This window comes from Nycticebus coucang, chromosome 14, assembly GCF_027406575.1.
Source record: "Nycticebus coucang isolate mNycCou1 chromosome 14, mNycCou1.pri, whole genome shotgun sequence".
Lineage (NCBI taxonomy): Eukaryota > Metazoa > Chordata > Mammalia > Primates > Lorisidae > Nycticebus > Nycticebus coucang.
This window is the reverse complement of record NC_069793.1, coordinates 71,123,490-71,144,145: the sequence shown is the minus strand read 5'-3', so window position 1 is coordinate 71,144,145 and position 20,656 is coordinate 71,123,490. Positions and strand designations below refer to the sequence as shown.

General features: G+C 44.2%; 1 protein-coding gene across 1 annotated transcript in view; it reads right to left on the bottom strand.

Annotated features, from left to right (window-relative positions):
• The window catches only part of AAMDC (adipogenesis associated Mth938 domain containing), a 55,164-nt gene that overhangs the window by 22,832 nt on the left and 11,676 nt on the right, over positions 1–20,656 (bottom strand). Inside the window, exon 2 of the mRNA XM_053561985.1 lies at positions 9,394–9,542. Within this exon, the coding sequence (XP_053417960.1) occupies positions 9,394–9,525 (132 nt within the window). The 5' untranslated portion in view covers positions 9,526–9,542. The remainder of the gene's footprint in view (positions 1–9,393; positions 9,543–20,656) is intronic.

Below are 20,656 nucleotides of genomic sequence, written 5' to 3'. Positions count from 1 at the left end.
GGAGAATTTGCTGCTTTTTTCTGCCTCATCACTTTAATGGAACATCTCACTTCATCTTCTCCTGCCCTCAAACTAGTATTTAAACTATCAGCTGCCCTGGATCTTAGGCTTTCAAACTTAGACTGAATTATTTAACAGCTCTGGCTTGGGTCTCCAAATGCAGAGAGCAGAGGATAGAAGAGTCAATTCCTCATAGTAAGTCTCCTTTATATATATGTATCTACTACTGATTCTGTTTTTCTAGAGAACCCTGACTAGTACAGTATCTAAAATAGTTACAGGCTCGGCGCCTGTGCCTCAAGCGGCTAAAGCGCCAACCACATACACCTGAGCTGGCGGGTTCGAATCCAGCCCGGGCCGCCAAACAACAATGACGGCTGCAACCAAAAAATAGCTGGGCATTGTGGCAAGCGCCTGTAGTCCCAGCTACTTGGGAGGTGGAGGCAGGAGAATCGCTTGAGCCCAGGAGTTGGAGGTTGCTGTGAGCTGTGATGCCATAGCACTCTACCCAGGGTGACAGCTTGAGGCTTTGTCTCAAAAAAAAAAAAAAAAATAGTTATAACTGGAGCGGTGCCTGTGGCTCAGTGAGTAGGGTGCCGGCCCCATATATGGAGGGTGGCGGGTTAAAACTCAGCCCCAGCCAAAGTGCAACAACAAAAAAATAGCTGGGCGTTGTGGCAGGCGCCTGTGGTCCCAGTTACTCCAGAGGCTAAGGCAAGAGAATCACCTAAGCCTAAGAGCTGGAGGTTGCTGTGAGCTGTGACACCATGGCACTCTACTGAGGGTGACAGAATGAGAGACTCTGTCTCAAAAACATAAATAAATAAAATGGTTATAACTTACTCACCAAATAAAACATAAACTAAGCTCTGCATTTACAGACCCTCAGTCACCCACACCACTGCCCATGTGTGCCCTCTCTAGTATCAGTATATGAAACACTCCAATGAAGCCATTTGGTTCAAGTAAGCCACAAGTTTTAGGGCTTCCTATTTTGCAGGCTTCTTCTCTCATTCTGTCCCTCCCTTATCTCCATGTTCTTCTGTTTCTTCTACCAATCCAGGTATATTCCATGATTTATGATTCAGGTTGGTAGCTAAGAAGCAACTGGGTGTCAGGATCAAATCAATGTGCCCACACAGTTGAGAACCAAGGCAAGAAACAGAGATTGTGTTGAAGCCTAAGCAATGTGGTTAAACTGGAACTGAGACCTCCTTTCAAATCTTAAAACAGACTTCTTTTTTATCTCTTTTTTTTAGAGACAGAGTCTTACTTTGTCACCCTCAGTAAAGTGCAGTGGTGTTATAGGTCATAGCAACCTTCAGCTCTTGGGCTTTAGGTAATTCTCTCACCTCAGCCTCCTGAGTAGCTAGGACTACAGGTGCCCGCCACAATGCCTGGCTATTTTTTTTGTTGCAGTTTGGTCAGATTTGAACCTGCCACCCTTGGTATATGGGACCAGCGCCCTAGTCACTGAGCCACAGGTGCCACCCTAAAACAGCCTTCTTAACTAAATCCATCTGGGGTGACATGATTGACCCTTAGAATCCACCCACTGCCTCAGTCTTGGTTCTAGGTAGACTGAAAAGGTTCTTCTGGAAATGTATAACTGCAAACCTGTTTCTACATCAGTTTGGGGCTAAAATATACACTATCGGTATGTCTAGGAAACCCCAAGTTAAGAAATTAAAAGAGGTGGCGCCTGTGGCTCAAAACAGTAGGGCGCCGGCCCCATATGCCGGAGGTGGCGGGTTCAAGACCAGCCCCAGACAAAAACTGCAAAAAAAAAAAAGGAAAAGAAAAGAAATTAAAAGAATATAGTGGGGTGGCGCCTGTGGCTTAAAGGAGTAGGGCGCCGGCCCCATATACCAGAGGTGGTGGGTTCAAACCCAGCCCCAGACAAAAACTGAAAAAAAAAAAAAAAAAAAGTATGTGGCTAGGCATGTAGCTCACACCTACAATCCTAGCACTCTGGAAGGGTGAGGTGGGTGGATTACCTGAGTTCACAGGTTTAAGATCAGCCTGAGGTAGAGTGAAACCTCATCTCTAAAAATAGCTGGGCATTGTGGTAGGTGCCTATAGTTCCAGTTACTTGGGAGGCTGAGGCAAGAGAATCACTTGAGCCCCAGAGTTTGAGGTTGCTGTGAGCTATGACACCACAGTGCTCCATTGAGGATGACAAAATGAGGCTCTGTCGCAAAAAAAAGAAAAGAAATTAAAACAATCCCATGGCTTGACACCTATAGCTCAGTGGCGAGGGTGCCAGCCATACACCAGACTGGCAGGTTTGAACCCAGCCCGGGCCTGCCAAATAACAATGACAGCTACAACTGAAAAATAGCTGGGCGTTGTGGCAGGCACCTGTACTCCCAGCTACTTGGGAGGCTGAGGCAAGAGAATTGCTTAAGCCCAAGAGTTTGAGGTTGCTGTGAGCTCTGAAGCCACAGCACTCTACCCAGGGTGACATGGTGAGACTCTGTCTCAAAAATGAATAAATATCAGGTGGCACCTGTGGCTCAGTAGGGCGCCGGCCCCATATACTGAGAGTGACGGGTGCAAACCCGGCCCTGGCCAAACAGCAACAAAAAATAGCTGGGTGCTGTGGCGGGCCCTGTGGTCCCAGCTATTCAGGAGACTGAGGCAAGAGAATCGCTTAAGCCCAGGAGTTGGAGGTTGCTGTGAGCTGTGACGCCACAGCACTTTACTGAGGGCCATAACGTGAGACTCTCTGTCTCTAAATAAATAAATAAGTAAATAAATACATAAATATGATGGCTTCAAATCTGGCCTGGGCCAGCTAAAAATAAATAAATAAATCAATTAATTAAAGAATCCCAGATTAAATACAGAAAAAGAAAATAAGGAGAAAAAAATAAAAGAATCCCAGATTAAGACTAATATAGGAAGCCTAGGAGAAGCAAATACAAATCTCCTTTCATAGGGCAGATCTCAAAAAATGGCATAGTCATACTACTGGATGAAGAGGGTCTGGCTGCCTGTCACTGTCAGCCAGTATATGGAGATGGGGATAAGGGCCTCCAAACTTTATCCGTCAGAAGGCTGGTGATTCTGGAGAACAGTGAGAGTAGCTTCTGCAAGATTGTTTTGCTCTTCAATTTCCTAAATTACAGTTTTATACATAAAAGTTCAAAGCAAATGCTATATTAACCCTTTTTTTTTGAGACAGAGTCTCACTATGTCACCCTTGGTAGAGTACTATGGCGTTACAGCTCACAGCAACCTCGAACTCCTGGGCTTAAGCGGTTCTCTTGCCTCAGCCTCCCAGGTAGGTGGGAGTCAGGTGCCCACCACAATGCCAGGCTATTTTTTTGTTGTAGTTGTCATTGTCGTTTAGCAGGCCCCGGACTGGGTTCGAACAAACCAGCCCTGGTGTATGTGGCAGCCGCCCTAACCACTGACTTAGGGCACAGAGCCTTAACCCTTAGTTTAAATAATAATTAGCATAACATTCCAATTCAAAACCTAATCTACTAAATCAATCCACCTAAAATACTCAAGATAGGCATCTTTAGGGTAGGAACTAAATTTATAAAACAATAAGAATGGGAGATAGGAGGTGAAGGTCACTTAGGACCTAAACTGACCAGACTTGTTGTGTCATGTCAGCCCTAACCTGACAGACTCCATCTTATTCTTACTACCTGTGCTTTAGTCAGACCATGCAGGAGTCCCACAGATAAAGTTCTGAATAAACTATTGTCAATTTAGACTATCAAGACAAATCAGAATTAAATATCAAGGACCTTTTCAGACAAACAGAGACTGAGTTCACCAAGAGAGCCTCACTAAAGGAACTTCTAAAGGGTATAAATTCAGAAAGAAAAAAATTGATCCCAAAAGATCTGAACTACTAAAAAGGAAGAAGGAGAAAGAAAACTGGTAGAGAAATGTGCATAAACCTAAATACTTGATTCTAGCAATCTAAGGAATCTTCTGTCTAATTATTACGGGCTCTACGAATAAATTCCAATGACCTTATGTTTTTTTGTAATCCTCACCTTTAAATAACTACTTGATCTTTTGAGTTGTTTCCCAGAAATGGTTGATTTTCTCAGAACAAAGTTTCTGCAATTCTGAAGGCCTCTGAGCAGAGTTCTTGGTCCCAAGATTCACCATTTCCCACCACCTACCCCCAAAGCACCTAGCTCCGTGTTAGTTACATTGGGACCTGCCTTACATTTAAAAGCCCATGAACTTTCTCAGTTTTCCTGTTCAGCCTAAGAGAAAACAGATGTCTGTTGTATTAAAAAATTTGCAATCCGGTGCATCTTAGAATAGGTACAGGCGAAACTTACTAAAGGCAGAATACAAATGTCTACATACAATAACTAAGAAAATGCCATGAAGGCTATGTTGAACAGTTTGATGAGAGTATTTCAGATTATATATGAAATCAGCACCTTGTACCCCTTGATTGCACTAATGTACACAGCTATGATTTAACAATAAAAAAAAAAAAAAATTTGCAATCGTCAGCTCGGCGCCTGTGGCTCAAGCAGCTAAGGCACCAGCCACATGCACCTGAGCTGGAGGGTTCAAATCCAGCACGGGCCTGCCAAACAACAATGACAACTGCAACCAAGAGATGGCCGGGTGTTGTGGCAGGCACCTGTAGTCCCGGCTACTTGGGAGGCTGAGGCGGGAGAATCGCTTGACCCCAGGAGTTGGAGGTTGCTGTGAGCTGTGATGCCCCAGGGCACTCTACCCAGGGTGACAGCTTGAGGCTCTGTCTCGAAAAAAAAAAGGAAAATTTGCAATCATCATTGTCCCAATAATTGTATATTTGTGTGAAGAATGCCTGGACCTAGAGGAAACACCAGTTGTGGTTTCAGTAACAAGATCATTAGCTTATCTCTAAGATAACTGAGCAGACTCCAGCAGCCACACATGGCAAAGAATACAGATTTAATGACAAGAATACAGACATTACAGAACTAGATAGGAACAAACAACAAATAGCAGCAATAAACCCTGGGAATGGGAGGGGGGTTGATTTCCAGAGTTATTACATTATGTAAAATGTCCAGTTCTCAACCAAAAATTGGGAAATGTAAACAACAAAGAAAGACGTGACACAAAGCAAAAGAAAGTAAGAAAGGCAGTCCTATACAGGGGAGAAAAGCAGTCAATATTAACCATCCCTGGGGAAACCCAGATGTTGAACTTAACTAAAGGAAGACTATTAATCATCCATTTTAAGATGGGCATGGTGGCTCCTGACTGCAATTTTAGCTCTCTGAGAAGCTGAGGCAGGTGGATTGCTTGAGCTTAGGAGTTGGAGAAGCTTGACCAAAAGGGAAACACCATCTCCACTAAAAATAGAAAAACTAGCCAGGTGCAGTGGTGCATACCTATAGTTCCAGCTACTGGGGAGGCTGAAGCAAGAAGATTGCTCAAGCCCAAGAGTTTGAGATTGCTGTGCACAGCACTCTCTCCAGAACAACAGAGGGATAGTCTGCCTCAAATAGAGAATATCAATAAAGAAATAAAAATTATTAAAAATAAACAAATAGAGGGCGGTGCCTGTGGCTCAGTGGGTAGGGTGCCAGCCCCAGATACCCAGCCCTGGCCAAACTGCAACAAAAAAATAGCCGGGGGTTGTGGCAGGGGCCTGTAGTTCCCTGCTTGGGAGGCTGAGGCAAGAGAATCGCTTAAGCCCAAGAGTTTGAGGTTGCTGTGAGCTGTGATGCTACAGTACTCTTCCAGGGAGGACAAAGTGAGACTCTGTCTCAAAAAAAAAAAGATTCTTGGGTGGCACTTATGGCTCAGTGAGTAGGGCACTGGCCCTATTTACGGAGGGTGGCAGGTTCAAAACTGGCCCTGGCCAAACTGCAACAAAAAATAGCCGGGTGTTGTGGCAAGCGCCTGTGGTCCGAACTACTTGGGAGGCTAAGGCAAGAGAATTGCCTAAGCCCAAGAGTTTGAGGTTGCTGTGAGTTGTGACACTACAGCACTCTATCGAGGGCGACAAAATGAGACTTCGTCTCTTAAAAAAAAAAAAGATTATTACAGGGTTCCTCAAACTTTTTAAACAGGGCCAGTTCACTGTCCCTTAGACTGTTGGAGGGCCGGACTATAGTTTAAAAAAAAAAACTATGAACAAATTCCTATGCACACTGCACATATCTTATTTTGACAGGAACAAATACAATCACACCACCGCATGTGGCCCACAGGCTGTAGTTTGAGGACCCCAAAGGCTTGGAATGTTTTTTTTTGTTTTTGTGGTTTTTGGCCGGGGCTAGGTTTGAACCTGCCATCTCCAGCATATGGGACCGGCGCCCTACTCCTTGAGCCACAGGCACCGCCCAAGGCTTGGAATGTTTTAAGGTGAGGTCTGTTGACAAAACACCTGACATATGCCCAGACTCATGGAACCTTATGTACATTGAGGATCTTTAGTTGGGGTTTAGCTTAGACTCGCAAATCCTTAGGCCTTTTAATGAGCTACAAAGGCTATCTCCAAGAAGAGAGGTAGCAGGATGAGAAGTGTCTATGATACTTTGTTACAGCAGCCTGAACTGAGACATTTGGTAAGACAGGTGAAGATCTGTGGTTTCTAAACCAAGGTTGCTATCTCCCCCTCCCCTCCCAATTGAGGCACAGACTCCACTCCAGATTGCTGTAGCTGAGAACACAAGGCTCCTTCTCCCTTTAGCATACAGCTAGAAAGCTTTCTTCCTAGGAGAAGCAGGAAATTAGTGTTTCTCATTCTGCCCCCACTTTTCTGTTGTTGAGGCTAAATCCAAGGTGAGTGTGGTAGAAAAATAGTAGCTTCTGGCGGCGCCTGTGGCTCAGTGAGTAGGGCGCCAGCCCCATATGCCGAGGGTGGTGGGTTCAAACCCGGCCCTGGCCAAACTCCAACAAAAAAATAGCTGGGCGTTGTGGTGGGAGCCTGTAGTTCCAGCTACTCGGGAGGCTGAGGCAAGAGAATCACTTAAGCCCAGGAGTTTGAGGTTGTTGTGAGCTGTGATACCACGGCACTCTACCGAGGGCGACAAAGTGAGACTCTGTCTCTAAAAAAAAAAAAAAAGAAAAAAAATAGTAGCTTCCTTCTTTTGTCCAACCTACACTCATGGAAGGGAGGGTCTACCCTGGGCATGGCACACTGAGAACACTGGAGGAAATGCAATCATAGGGAAATGCAAATCAAACCACATAAGAATAACATACCACACCCAAGAGGATGGTTATAATAAAAACAAAATAGGGCCAGGGTGTGGTGGCTTATGCGTAGAATCCTAGCACTCTAGGAGGAGGAGGGTAGATTGCTTAAGCTCAAGAGTTTGAGACCAGCCTGAGTAAGAGCGAGACCCGGTCTCGACTAGAAAGAGAAGAACTAGCCGGATGTTATGGTGGGTACCTGTAGTCCCAGCTACTCAGGAGGCTGTGAGGCAGGACCAAGAGTTTGAGGTTGCTATGAACTATGATGCCTCAGCACTCTATCAGAGGCAACAAACTGAGGCTCTGTCTCAATAAAACTATGAGGCTTGGCGCCTGTAGCTCAAGCGGCTAAGGCGCCAGCCACATACACCAGAGCTGGCGGATTCGAATCCAGCCCAGGACTGCCAAACAACAATGACAACTATAATAAAAAAAATAGCCAGGGGTTGGGGCGGGCAACTGTAGTCCCAGCTACTTGGGAGGCTGAGGCAAGAGAATCGCTTAAGCCCAGGAGTTGGAGGTTGCTGTGAGCTGTGATGCCACAGCACTCTACCAGGGCAACAGCTTAAAGCTCTGTCAAAAAAAAAAAACAAAAAAACAGAACAATGAAAAAAATAATGTCAGGCAGTGCCTGTGGTTTAGTGAGTAGGGCGCCGGCCCCATATACTGAGGGTAGCGGGTTCAAACCCGGCCCCGGCCAAACTGCAACAAAAAAATAGCCAGGTGTTGTGGCGGGCGCCTGTAGTCCCAGCTGCTCGGGAGGCTGAGGCAAGAGAATCACGTAAGCCCATGAGCTGGAGGTTGCTGTGAGCCGTGTGATGTCATGGTACTCTACCGAGGGTTGTAAAGTGAGACTCTGTCTCTACAAAAAAAAAAAAAAAAGCTGGGCATTATGACAGGTGCCTGTAGTCCCAGCTATTTTGGGGGCCAAGGCAAGAGAATCGCCTAAGCCCAAGAGCTGGAGCTGATGCCACAGCACTCTACTGAGGGCGACAAAGTGAGACTCTGTTTCTAAAAATAATAATAATAATAGTAATAATGTGTTGGTGAGGAAGGATGTGGAAAAATTGGAACCCTTAGATATTCCTGGTGGAAATATAAAATAGTGCAGTGATGTTAGAAGATAATCTCTCAGGCTGCGCCTGTGGCTCATATGCCGGAGGTGGTGGGTTCAAACCCAGCCCCAGCCAAAAACTGCAAAAAAAAAAAAAAAAAGAAGAAGAAGAAGAAATAATCTCTCAAATGTTTAAACATAGGGTTACCGGTTATACTCCAGAAATCACTACTAGAAATATATTCAAGAGAATTGAAATATTCCATTTACATAAAACATCTAGAATAAGCATATTAATATCAATAGCAATAGAAAGTAGATTACTCATTGCCAAGAGTTGAAGGTAGTTGGGGGGAGGAATGTGCACTGGTTCTGGTGTTTCTTCTTGGGATGATAAATATATTCTGGAATAAACATTGGTAACTGTTATACAAGTTTATAAATATAAAAAGTCCATTGATATTTGGGATGCTAAGGTGGGACTATCACTTGAGGTCAGGAGTTCAAGACCAGCCTGGGCAACATAGCAAGACTCTGTCTCTTAAAAAAAAAAAAAAAATAGCAAGACACAGTGCCTTGTGCCTATAGTCCAAGTACTTGGGAGACTGAGGTGGGGAGATTGTTTTAGGACAGGAGTTTAAGACTGGCCCTGGGGGTGACAGTTGGAGATATCATCTCCTTAAAAAAAAAAAAAAGTTCATTCAACTACATACTTTAAAAGGATGAATTTAAGGCTGGGCACAGTGGCTCATGCCTGTAATCCTAGTACTCTGGGAAGCAGAGGCATGGATTGGTTGAAGTCAGGAGTTTGAGACCAGCCTGAGCAAGAGCAAGACCCCTTCTCTACAAAAACAGAGAAACTAGCTGGGTGTCATGGCAGGAATCGATAGTTCCAGCTACTTGGGAGACTGAGGCAAGAGGATCACCTGAGCCCAAAAGTTTGATGTTCCTGTGACCTATGATGATGCCACAGTACTCTACTCAAGGTGACAGAGTGAGACTGTCTCACACAAGAAAGGTAAATTTAATGTTATGTAAATTATATTTCAAAAAAAGAGAAAAAGGTAATTACTTTTCAGTTGGTCGTTATGGCTTATGGGGTTGGAAATCATTTGGTCAGCCTTATGTAGTGTTAACTAAAGACTAAATCTTACCTCGGTTCCTGTTTCTCTCCAATCCCAAGCCCGACTGCCCCCTGGCCATACTTTGCAGTCCTTATACGTGGTAGTAGAGCCTTGTACTTTCATTTGCCCCCATGAAAGGGAAGCAATTTCAGGGGAAGACATAGGAACTTAACTGAAATCTGGAATAAAAAGAAAAATATATTAAATCAGTTATAAAGTAATGTTGAAACAGCTACAAAATACAGGGATAGACAGTAAGCCCTGATTCTCCATGATTTGAGAAACATCTTTCTCATTCATGGTTGTTGCTTTTCTAGAGGTCGAAAAGTAACTATTATTCTTGGAATCCTGAAACATACAACCTTGGAAACCAGATACAATTACTTCTCAGACTCCAGAGGGAATACTCAGGATTTTTTTTTGAGACAGAGTCTCACTTTGTTGCCCTCAGTAGAGTGGCATCACAACTCATAGCAACCTCAAACTCCTGGGTTCAAGAGTTTGGTTTTTGGAATCAGCCTCCTGAGTAGCTGGGACTACAGGTACCCGCCACACACCTGGCTATTTTTAAAGGTGGGTCTCACTCTGGCTCAGGCTGGTCTTGAGTTCGAAGAGTGCTAGGATTACAGGAGTGAGCCACCATGCCTGGCCTCAGGATATATATATATATATATATATATTTTTTTTTTTTTTGTAGAGACAGAGTCTCACCTTATGGCCCTCGGTAGAGTGCTGTGGCCTCACACAGCTCACAGCAACCTCCAACTCCTGGGCTTAAGCGATTCTCCTGCCTCAGCCTCCCGAGTAGCTAGGACTACAGGCGCCCGCCACAACACCCGGCCATTTTTTGGTTGCAGTTTGGCCGGGGCCAGGTTTGAACCCGCCACCCTCGGTATATGGGGCCGGAGCCCTACCGACTGAGCCACAGGCGCCACCCCGGCCTCAGGATATTTTTTGAGACACAAAATTAAAAGGTGGAACTTTACTTCAGCATGATGGAGTAAGGAGGCTGACACATCTTTTCCCCAAAAAGGAACTATCCAGCTGAAAAAACCCTGAAAAGCAATGATTTCTCACTCAAGAAATAAAATTAAAGGCTCATCACAAACTGAGAAGTGTTTGTTCATGAAAGTCACTGAATTTTAGTTAAGAACAGAAAGATTTTTTTCTTGTTCTTGTCTATGTCCACTCCCATTTCCTCTAGGCTGCTGTATTGGCACCAAAGTTCAACTAGGTTGGGGCAGGACATGAAAGTGAACATCCTTGCTGCCACTGCTAGAGAAGGCTCACTTGGTTTGGAATATCATTGGTTAAATCATCATCAATTTCGGTGATCTCGGTCTAAGCAAATATGGATGGCAGGCAATTTTATTTGCCTGATGTTGTCTTTTGTTTGGGAGCAAGCAATAAATTGGCAGAGTAGGCAGGGATTTTATAGGAACTTCTCAGAGGTGACACAGCCGCCTCTTTATATGCTCTCCACATATCCTAAGTGGGCTGGAGGGTATGCATCAAAGACTTGAGTGGACCTATGGCACCTAAACATTCCAAGCTGAAGAAGCCTGAGCACATGCAAGAAGGCCTCAGGGGGCATGGCAGAATGTAAAATCCAGAGAGGACATAATCTTTGATTAATCTTTGGCTTATCACTAAGCTATACAGACACAGAGGACAACCCTAGAAAACCAGATTTAAAAATAAAACCAAGAAAAAAATCCCCACTGAACAGATATATCACTGCCTATCACTGCACGGGAGACAGAGGATACAGATTTAGTGTTATGGTTTGAGTGTTTGTCCCCTCCCAAGTTCATGTTAAAATTTAATTGCCATTGTAACATTATTAAGATGGAAACTTTTAGGGTGGCGCCTGTGGCTCAAGGAGTAGGGCACCGGTCCCATATGCCAGAGGTGGCGGGTTCAAACCCAGCCCCGGTCAAGAACCAAAAAAAAGATGGAAACTTTTTTTTTTTTGAGACAGAGTTTCACTTTGCTGCCCTCTGTAGCCTGCCATGCTGTCACATCTCACAGCAACCTCTAATCTTGCCTCAGCTTCCCGAGTAGTTGGGTCTACAAGTGCCCACCACAATGCCCGGCTAATTTTGTTGTTGTTGTTGTTGTTGCAGTTGTCATTGTTGTCTAGCAGGTCCAGGCCGGGCCCAAACCTACCTGCATTAGTATACACAGCTGGCACTCCACCCACTGAGGTATGGGTGCCTCCCAAAAGATGGAAACTTTAAGAGGTGATTAGGCCATGAGGGCTATGCCATCGTGAATGGATTAATGACATGATTGAGGGGTTGGGTTCATTACAAAAGAACTTTAGCCTCCACTTTCCTCTTTTGTTGCCCTTTCTCTTCCCTTCTGATGTGTGACGCCATCTACAACAGGATCACAATGCTGGCCCCTTGATCTTGGACTGCCCAGCCCCCAGTACTGTGAGAAATAAATTTCTATTCATTTTATTTATTTATATTTATCTATTTATTTATTTTTGAGATGGAATTTCACTCTGTTGTCCTGGGTATAGTGCTGTTAAGTCACAGCTCACAGCAACCCTATACTACTGGGTTCAAGTGATCCTCTTGCCTCAGCCTCCCAAATAGTTGAGACTACATGTGCCCGCCATGATGCATAGCTAGTTTGTTAATTTTTAGTAGAGATGGGTTCTCACTCTTGCTCAGGCTGGTCTTGAATTCCTGAGCTCAAGGGATCCACCTACCTCAGCCTCCCAGAGTACTAGGATTTTTTTTTTTTTTTTGAGGCAGAGTCTCACTATTTCACCCTCAGTAGAGTGCCATGGTGTCATGGCTCACAGCATTCAAACTCTTGGGCTCAAGCAATCCTCTTATCTCAGCCTCCAGAGTAGCTGGGACTATAGGCACTTGCCACAACAACTGCCTAGTTTTTATTTTTGTTTTTTATTTTTAGCAGAGACAGGGTCTTGCTTGCTCAGGCTGGTCTCAAACTCCTGAGTTATGGCTATCCATCTGCCTTGGCCTCCCAGAGTACTAGGATTATAGGCATGAGCCTCTGCGCCCAGCCTTTGTTCATTTTAAATTACCCAGTTTCATGTATTAGTTGTCTGTTATAGTAGCATAAAATGGTTTAAGACATTCAGTATAAATAGCCTAGTGTCTAAAAACACAAACAAAAAACAACTTTTAAAAGGACTATCAGAATCTAGACTTCCTACAATGTATTACCCAAAATGCCTAGTTTGGGGCCAGGTGCTGTGGCTCTCATGCCTATAACCCTACCACTCTGTGAGGTGGAGGCATGAGAATCACTTGAGCTCAGGAGTTTGCGACCAGCCTGAGCAAGAGCAAGACCCTATGTCTACTAAAAAAATAGAAAAATTAACTGGACATTGTGGTGGGCACCTGTAATCCCAGCTACTTTGGAGGCTTAGGCAGGAGGATTGCTTGAACTCAGGAGTTTGAGGATACTGTGAACTAGGCTGAGGCCATGGCACCATAGCCTGGGCAACAGAGTGATACTCTGCCTGAGCAAGAGTGAGACCCTGACTCCTAAATAAATAAAAAACCCAGCCAGGTGCCACGGCAAGCGCCTGTAATCCCAGTGGCTTCCGGAGGCTGAGGCAGCATGAGTCTGAGGTTGCAGTGAGCTACGACTCCATTGCTCTGCTCAGGGCATAGGGTGGGACTCTGTCTCAAAAAAAAAAAGAAAGAAAGAAAAAGAAAAAGAAAAAAATAAAGCAAAGAAATAAAAATAAAAAATAAGCAAGGAAATTAAAAAAAAAGTTGTTTTCAAAAATGCGATCCACATTCAATGAACTGAAACTGAGTATTCCCAGAAGTTTAACTTAGTAAAGATATCAAAGAAGTCATGATAAATACAAGGGAAATAATATATACAAAAATAAACAAAAGGCAAGCCAAGGTGGCTCATGCCTGTAATTCTAGCATAGTGGGAGGCACACACAGGTGTATGACTTGAGCTCAGGAATTGACATCCTGAGCAAGAGTGAGACCCCTGTCTCTACTAAAAATAGAAAAATTAGGGCAGCGCCTGTGGCTCAAAGGAGTAGGCGCTGGTTCCATATGCCGGAGGCGGCAGGTTCAAGCCCAGCCCCAGCCAAAAACTGCAAAAAAAAAAAAAAAAGAAAAGAAAAAGAAAAATTAGCTGGGCATGGTGGTGGGCGCCTCTAGTCCCAGCATGGGGGAGGCTGAGGCAAGAGTATCGTTTGAGTCCAGGAGTTTGAGGTTGCTGTGAAACTCTGTCTCAAAAAAAAAAAAAAAAAAAAATTAAACAAAAATATGATGGTGATAACTCAATGAATACAGCTACTTGGGAGGCTGAGTCAAGAGAATCAATTGAGCCCAGGAGTTTGAGGTTGCTATAAGCTCAACCAGGGCACTCTACCAGGGGTGACAAAGTGAGACTCTGTCTCAGAAAAAGAAAAAAAAGAACACAATCTTATGACCTTATTTAACTTTATTTACTTTCTTAAAGACCCTATTTACAAATATAGTCGCATTGGATAGGACTTCAACATTTGGATTTGGCAGGCAGGGCACAATTCAGTCCATAGCAACTTTTAAGACAGGAATTAAAGAAACATTATTGAAGGAAGAGTATTTCAAATAAACTGGGTCATGAAATTCAATTGGGAATGAAGGGAAATAATATTTATTGGGACCCTACTATGTGCCAGATACTTTAGGTTCATCTCAACAACTCCAAGATTAGAGCGTGGTTAAGAAACTTGACCTAGGGGGCCGCACCTGTGGCTCAAAGGAGTAGGATTCCGACCCCATACGCAGGAGGTGGCCGGTTCAAACCCAGCCCCAACCAAAAAAAAAAAAAAGAAGAAAGAAACTTGACCCAGATTATATAGCTAGTATGTGAGAAAATCAAGATTTGAAGCCAAGTGTGAGTGACTATACAGAATGTGTTTTTATATATTTATTTATTTGTCTATTTACTTATTTATAGACTCACAATTAGTGGTAGAAATTAAAGTAAGCACATTCTCTTTAAATCTCCTTGCCATTCTCCTCCAAACTTTACATTCAACAACTATTAAATAAGGAAATATATAGGAAAATTACAGAGGAATTTAGTATTGGCAAAAATAACTTCCTGGTAGATAAAATGCCACTGCTTTTGGAGGAGCATCAAGAGGGAAGATGAGTTTAACATAGAAAATAAACCATAATCAGTAAATTATATCAGTTAATCATACCCTAAAGCATGAAACAAGACAAAAGTTTAGGGTGATGCCTGTGGCTCAGTGAGTAGGGCACCCGCCCCATATACTGAGGGTGGTGGGTTCAAACCTGGCCCTGGCCAAACTGCAACAAAAAAATAGCCGGGCATGTGGCGGGCGCCTGTAGTCCCAGCAACTCGGGAGGCTGAGGTAAGAGACTAGCCTAAGCCCAAGAGCTGGAGGTTGCTGTGAGCCGTGACATTACAGCACTCTACCAAGGGCGACAGAATGAGACTTAAAAAAAAAAAAAGGCAAAAGTTTAATGTTTAACCTCCCCTCCCCCCCTTTTTTTAATGGAGTGTGCTGATGTCTCTATAATTTTGTTCAGATGACTGCAGAACTTGGAAAAGCTGTTGCTGCTATTGATGCATAACATACTGCTATTGTTGGCCTTTTTATATAAATATACACATATATATAATTTGAATTTTTTGAACTTTAGCTGTGCTGTCAACTTTGGAAAAAGTATCCCAGTTTACTGTGTTGAGCTGGCATTGTACAGAAATTAACAGCCATATTGGCCTATAAACGTTTTAAACTTAATTTTTTTCCATTTGTAAGGGGGTAATGCACTGTATTAAATACGTAAGGTCTTATCTACATGGGTTTGATTACAGAAACTAATAAAGTATTCTCTAAAAAAAAAAAAAAGTTTAACGTCCAGAGGTGGTAAAAATAAGACAGATTAGGCTTGGCGCCTATAGCTCAAGCGGCTCAGGTGCCAGCCACGTACACCTGAGCTGGTGGGTTTGAATCCAGCCCGGGCCTGCCAAACAACAATGACAACTACAACCAAAAAATAGCGAGGTGTTGTGGTGGGCGTCTGTGGTCCCAGCTACTTGGGAGTCTGAGGCAAGAGAATCATTTAAGCTCAGGAGTTGGAAGTTGCCGTGAGCTGTGATGCCACAGCTCTCTACCCAGGGTGAGAGCTTGAGGCTCTGTCTCAAAAAAAAAATAAAAATAAAAACAAGCCAGGTTATTCAAAAAACTAGGCAGTTTCCCAAAAAACTAGGAAATCAGGTTACTTCTGCCTTTCATTATCACAATCTTGAAGATGAAGTCTTTTGTTTTTGAACAGAGTCTCACTACATCGCCCTCGGTAGAGTGCTGTGAAATCACAGCTCACAGCAACTTCCAACTCTTGGGCTTAAGCAATTCTCTTGCCTCAGCTTCCCAAGTAGCTGAGACTACAGATGCCTGCCACAATGCCTGACTATTTTTCTGTTACAGATGTCATTGTTGCTTAGCTGGCCTGGTCTGGGTTGGAACCTGCCAACCTCGGTGTATGGGGCTGATGCCCGGCTATTTTTTTTGTTGCAGTTTTCATTATTGTTTAGCAGGCCCCAGCCGGGCTTGAACCCATCAGCCTTGGTGTATGTGGCTGGTGCCCTACTTGGTGCTATGGGCGCCGAGCCTTGATGATGAGGTCTTAAAACTCATGGTCTAGGGTGGCACCTGCTCAAAGGGGTAGGGCATCAGCCCCATATGCCGGAGGTGGTGGGTTCAAGCCCAGCCCCCCGGCCAAAAACAAAAACAAAAACAAACAAACAAAAAAAAACTCATGGTCTAATATGGAACTCTAGCTATCACATTCATGTTGCAAGAAGCAGAATGAAGAGAAAAAGTGGAAAGGAACAAAGGGTCTATGCCAGGTATCCTTAAAGAAATTTCCTGAAAGGTGTCAGGGAATACTTATGCTTTTATCTTATTTGCCAGAATATTGTCACTTGGTCACAATTGCAGAGCAGGCTAGAGTATGTATTGTTTATTCCCTAAGAGGCAATGTCCCCAAGTAAGTATTAGGGATTTCAAGAAGGAAATAACATATATTGGGAAAGCAGTAGTCTCTGAGATTATTTATCCTCATATTTCAGATTTTTCTTTTTTCTTTCTTTTTTTTTGAGACAGAGCCTCAAGCTGTTGCCCTGGGTAGAGTGCCGTAGCATTGCAGCTCACAGCGACCTCTAACTCCTGGGCTCAAGCGATTCTCCTGCCTCCACCTCCCATGTAGCTGGGACTACAGGCGCCTGCCACAATACCTGTTTATTTTTTGGTTGCAGCCGTCATCGTTGTTTGGCAGGCCCAGGCTGGATTTGAGCCCTCCAGCTCAAGTGTATGTGGCTGGCGCCTTAGCTGCCTGAACCACAAGTGCTGAGCCTGATTTTTCATTTAAAAAAAAAATATGGAGGCGGCGCCTGTGGCTCAGTGAGTAGGGCGCCGGCCCCATATGCCGAGGGTGGTGGGTTCAAACTCAGCCCCGGCCAAACTGCAACCAAAAAAATAGCCGGGCGTTGTGGCGGGCGCCTGTAGTCCCAGCTGCTCGGGAGGCTGAGGCAAGAGAATCGCTTAAGCCCAAGAGCTGGAGGTTGCTGTGAGCCGTGTGACGCCACGGCACTCTACCGAGGGCGGTACAGTGAGACTCTGTCTCTACAAAAAAAAAAAAATGTGGATACCCTTGGTCTAGTCTTGCTTAGTTCATGAGATAACCTTTTTTTTTTTTCTTTTTGTAGAGACAGAGTCTCACTTTATGGCCCTCGGTAGAGTGCTGTGGCCTCACACAGCTCACAGCAACCTCCAACTCCTGGGCTTAAGCGATTCTCTTGCCTCAGCCTCCCGAGTAGCTGGGACTACAGGCGCCTGCCACAACGCCCGGCTATTTTTTGGTTGCAGTTTGGCCGGGGCTGGGTTCGAACCCGCCACCCTCGGTATATGGGGCCGGCGCCCGAGCCACAGGCGCCGCCCACCTTTTTTTTTTTTTTTTAACCTGTGTATCCCATTCTCAGTATTAAAGACTCTAGATAATTATCTCTAGTGTATGCAAACTCCTTAATATATTTAGTAGTATCTCCCTTCTTGCTGAGGCTAGTTGAGTTAATTTGCATTATTTTATTTATTTTATTACTTTATATTTTATTTTATTTTTATTATTTTTTTTGAGACAGAGTTTCAGTCTGTCACCCTTGGTAGAATGCCATGGCATCACAGCTTACAGCAACCTCCAACTTCTGGGCTTTAAGCGATTCCCCTGCCTCAGCCTCTTAAGTAGCTGGGACTACAGGCGCCCACCACAATCCCTGGCTATTTTTTGTTGCAGTTGCCACTGCTGTTTTAGCTGGCTGCGGCCGGGTACGAACCCGCCACCCTTAGTATGTGGGGCTGGCACCCTACCAACTGAGCCACAGGTGCTGCCCTATTTTATTTTTGAGACAGTCTTACTCTGTCATGCAGGCTAGAGTGCTATGGCATCATAGCTCACAGCAACCTCAAACTCTTGGGCTTGAGTAAACCTCTTGCCTCAGCCTCCTGAGTATCTGGGACTACAGGTGTGCATCACCACGTCTGGTTAGTTTTTCTATTTTTATTTTATGTATGTATTGAGACAGAGTCTCACTTCGTGACCCTGGGTAGACTGCTGTTGCATGGCAGCTCACAGCAACCTCAAATACCTGGGCTCAAGTGATTCTCTTGCCTCAGCCTCGTGAGTAGCTGGGACTATAGTTGTCTGCTAGTTTTTCTATTTTTAGTATAGAAGGGGTCTTGCTCTAGTTTAAGCTGGTCTCAAACTACTGAGCTCAAGCAATTCACTTGCCTCAGCCTCCCAGAGTGTTAGGACTGGCAAGAGCCACTGTGCCTGGCCTGGTCAATTTTCTTGGTATGTGTCTTGAAAGTACACAAGTTTTTAATTTCAATGAACTCCATTAATTTATTTTCCCTTTTGTTGCTTTGGATTTACTCTCATATTTAAGAATCCTTGCCATATCCAAAAGCATAAACACATGCCCCTCTATTTTCTTCCAGGAGTTTTATTTTATTTGCTTTTTTTTTTTTTTTTTTTGAGACAGAGTCTCACTTTGTTGCCCTCGGTACAGTGCCATGGCGTCATAGCTCACGGTGACTTCAAACTCCTGGGCTTAAGTGATTCTCTTGCCTCAGCCTCCCAAGTAGCGGGGACTATAGGAGCCTGGCACAACGCCTGGCCATTTTTTGGTTGTAGTTGTCATTGTTGTTTGGCAGGCCTGGGTTGGATTCGAACCTGCCAGCTCCGGTGTATGTGGCTGGTGCCCTAGCCACTGAGCACAGTCGCTGAGCCTTCTAAGAGTTTTAGTTTTAGGTCTTATATTTTAAAAGTCTGAATCAATTTGAGTTAATGTTTTTTTTTTTGTAGAGACAGAGTCTCACTTTACCGCCTCCGGTAGAGTGCCATGATGTCACAGGACTCACAGCAACCTCTAGCTCTTGGGCTTCCGCGATTCTCCTGCCTCAGCCTCCCGAGTAGCTGGGACTACAGGCGCCCGCCACAATGCCTAGCTATTTTTTGGTTGCAGTTCAGCCGGGGCTGGGTTTGAACCCGCCACCCTCGGTATATGGGGCCGTCGCCCTACTCACTGAGCCACAGGCGCCACCCTTGAGTTAATGTTTTATAGGGAGTGAGTTAATTTCATTATTTTGTATGTGGATTGTCAGTTTTCTCCTAATCATTTATAGAGAAGAGTCTTCTTTCCCTATTAGATGGTCTTAGTATCCTTGCAGAAAATCAATTGACTCTATGTAGTACATGTATAGGTTTATGTCTGGACTCTCCAATATATTCCATTGATGTATATGGCTAGTTATTAGTCAGCTTAGGCTGCTGTAAAAAATGCTATAGGCCAGGCGTAGTGGCTCATGCCTGTAATCCTAGCACTCTGGGAGGCCGAGGTGGGTGAATTGCTTGAGCTCATGAGTTCGAGACCAGCCTAAGCAAAAGTGAGACCCCGTTTCTCCTAAAAGTAGAAAACTGAGGCAAGAGGGTTGCTTGAGCCCGAGTTGGAGGTTGCTGTGAGCTATGACGCCATGGCACTCTACCCAGGGCAACAGCTTGAGACTCTGTCTAAAAAAAAAAAAAAGCTATAGATTGGGTAGCTCATACTATACAAATTTTTTTGTCTGGAGGCTGGCAAGTCCAAGATCAAGGTGCTGGTCAGGCTGTCTGATAAGGGTTCTTTCTTTGGGTTACAAATACCTGCCTTCTTTCAGTGCTCTGACATGGCCTTTCTATGGTATGTGCATGTGGAGAAAGAGTAAGAGCTTTCTCTCTAAACTACTTTTCTGATAAAGCCACTAATTCTAGTATATTAGGGCCCTACCCTCATGGCTGATCATTTTTTTTTTTTTTTAGTTAAAATTCTTTTAGTTAACTGAAATTTTATATCATTCAACCAATCATGGCTGATCATTTAAGCTTATTTACCTCCTAAAGGCACTATCTCCAAGTACAGTCACATTTAGAGCTTCAACATAGGAATTCAGGCACACAATTCAGTGAGTAGCAGCTATCCTGGGCTGGAGTACACAGTCTTGATTGCTATAGCTTTGTAGTAACTTTTGAAACATGGAGTGTGAGTTCTTCAATTTTGTTCATCATTTTAAAAGTTGTTTTGGATAATCTGGGTCCCTCATATTTCCATATTAATATTAGGATCATCTTGTCAATTTCTGCAAAGAGGCCAGGGGGAATTCTGATGAGGAATGCGTTGACTCTATAGTTGGACTTAAGAAGTATTGCCATCTCGGGCGGCGCCTGTGGCTCAGTCGGTAAGGCACTGGCCCCATATACCGAGGGTGGCGGGTTCAAACCCGGCCCCGGCTGAACTGCAACCAAAAAATAGCTGGGCGTTGGTGGCGGGCGCCTGTAGTCCCAGCTACTCGGGAGGCTGAGGCAAGAGAATCACTTAAGCCCAGGAGTTGGAGGTTGCTGTGAGCTGTGTGAGGCCACGGCACTCTACCGAGGGCCATAAGGTGAGACTCTGTCTCTACAAAAAAAAAAAAAAAAGAAGTATTGCCATCTTATCATGTCTTCCAACCTATGGATATGGATTATCTTTACATATAGGTCTTCTTTAATCTCCTTTAACAATATGTTATAATTTTCAGGGTCTTGTATTTATTTAAAAAATTATCCCTAGACAGCCATGGTGGCTCAAACCTATAATCCCAGCACTCTGGGAAGCTAAGGTGGGTGGATTGCCTGAGCTAGAGTGAGACCACCTTCTCAAAAAATAGCTGGGCATCGTGGGGGGC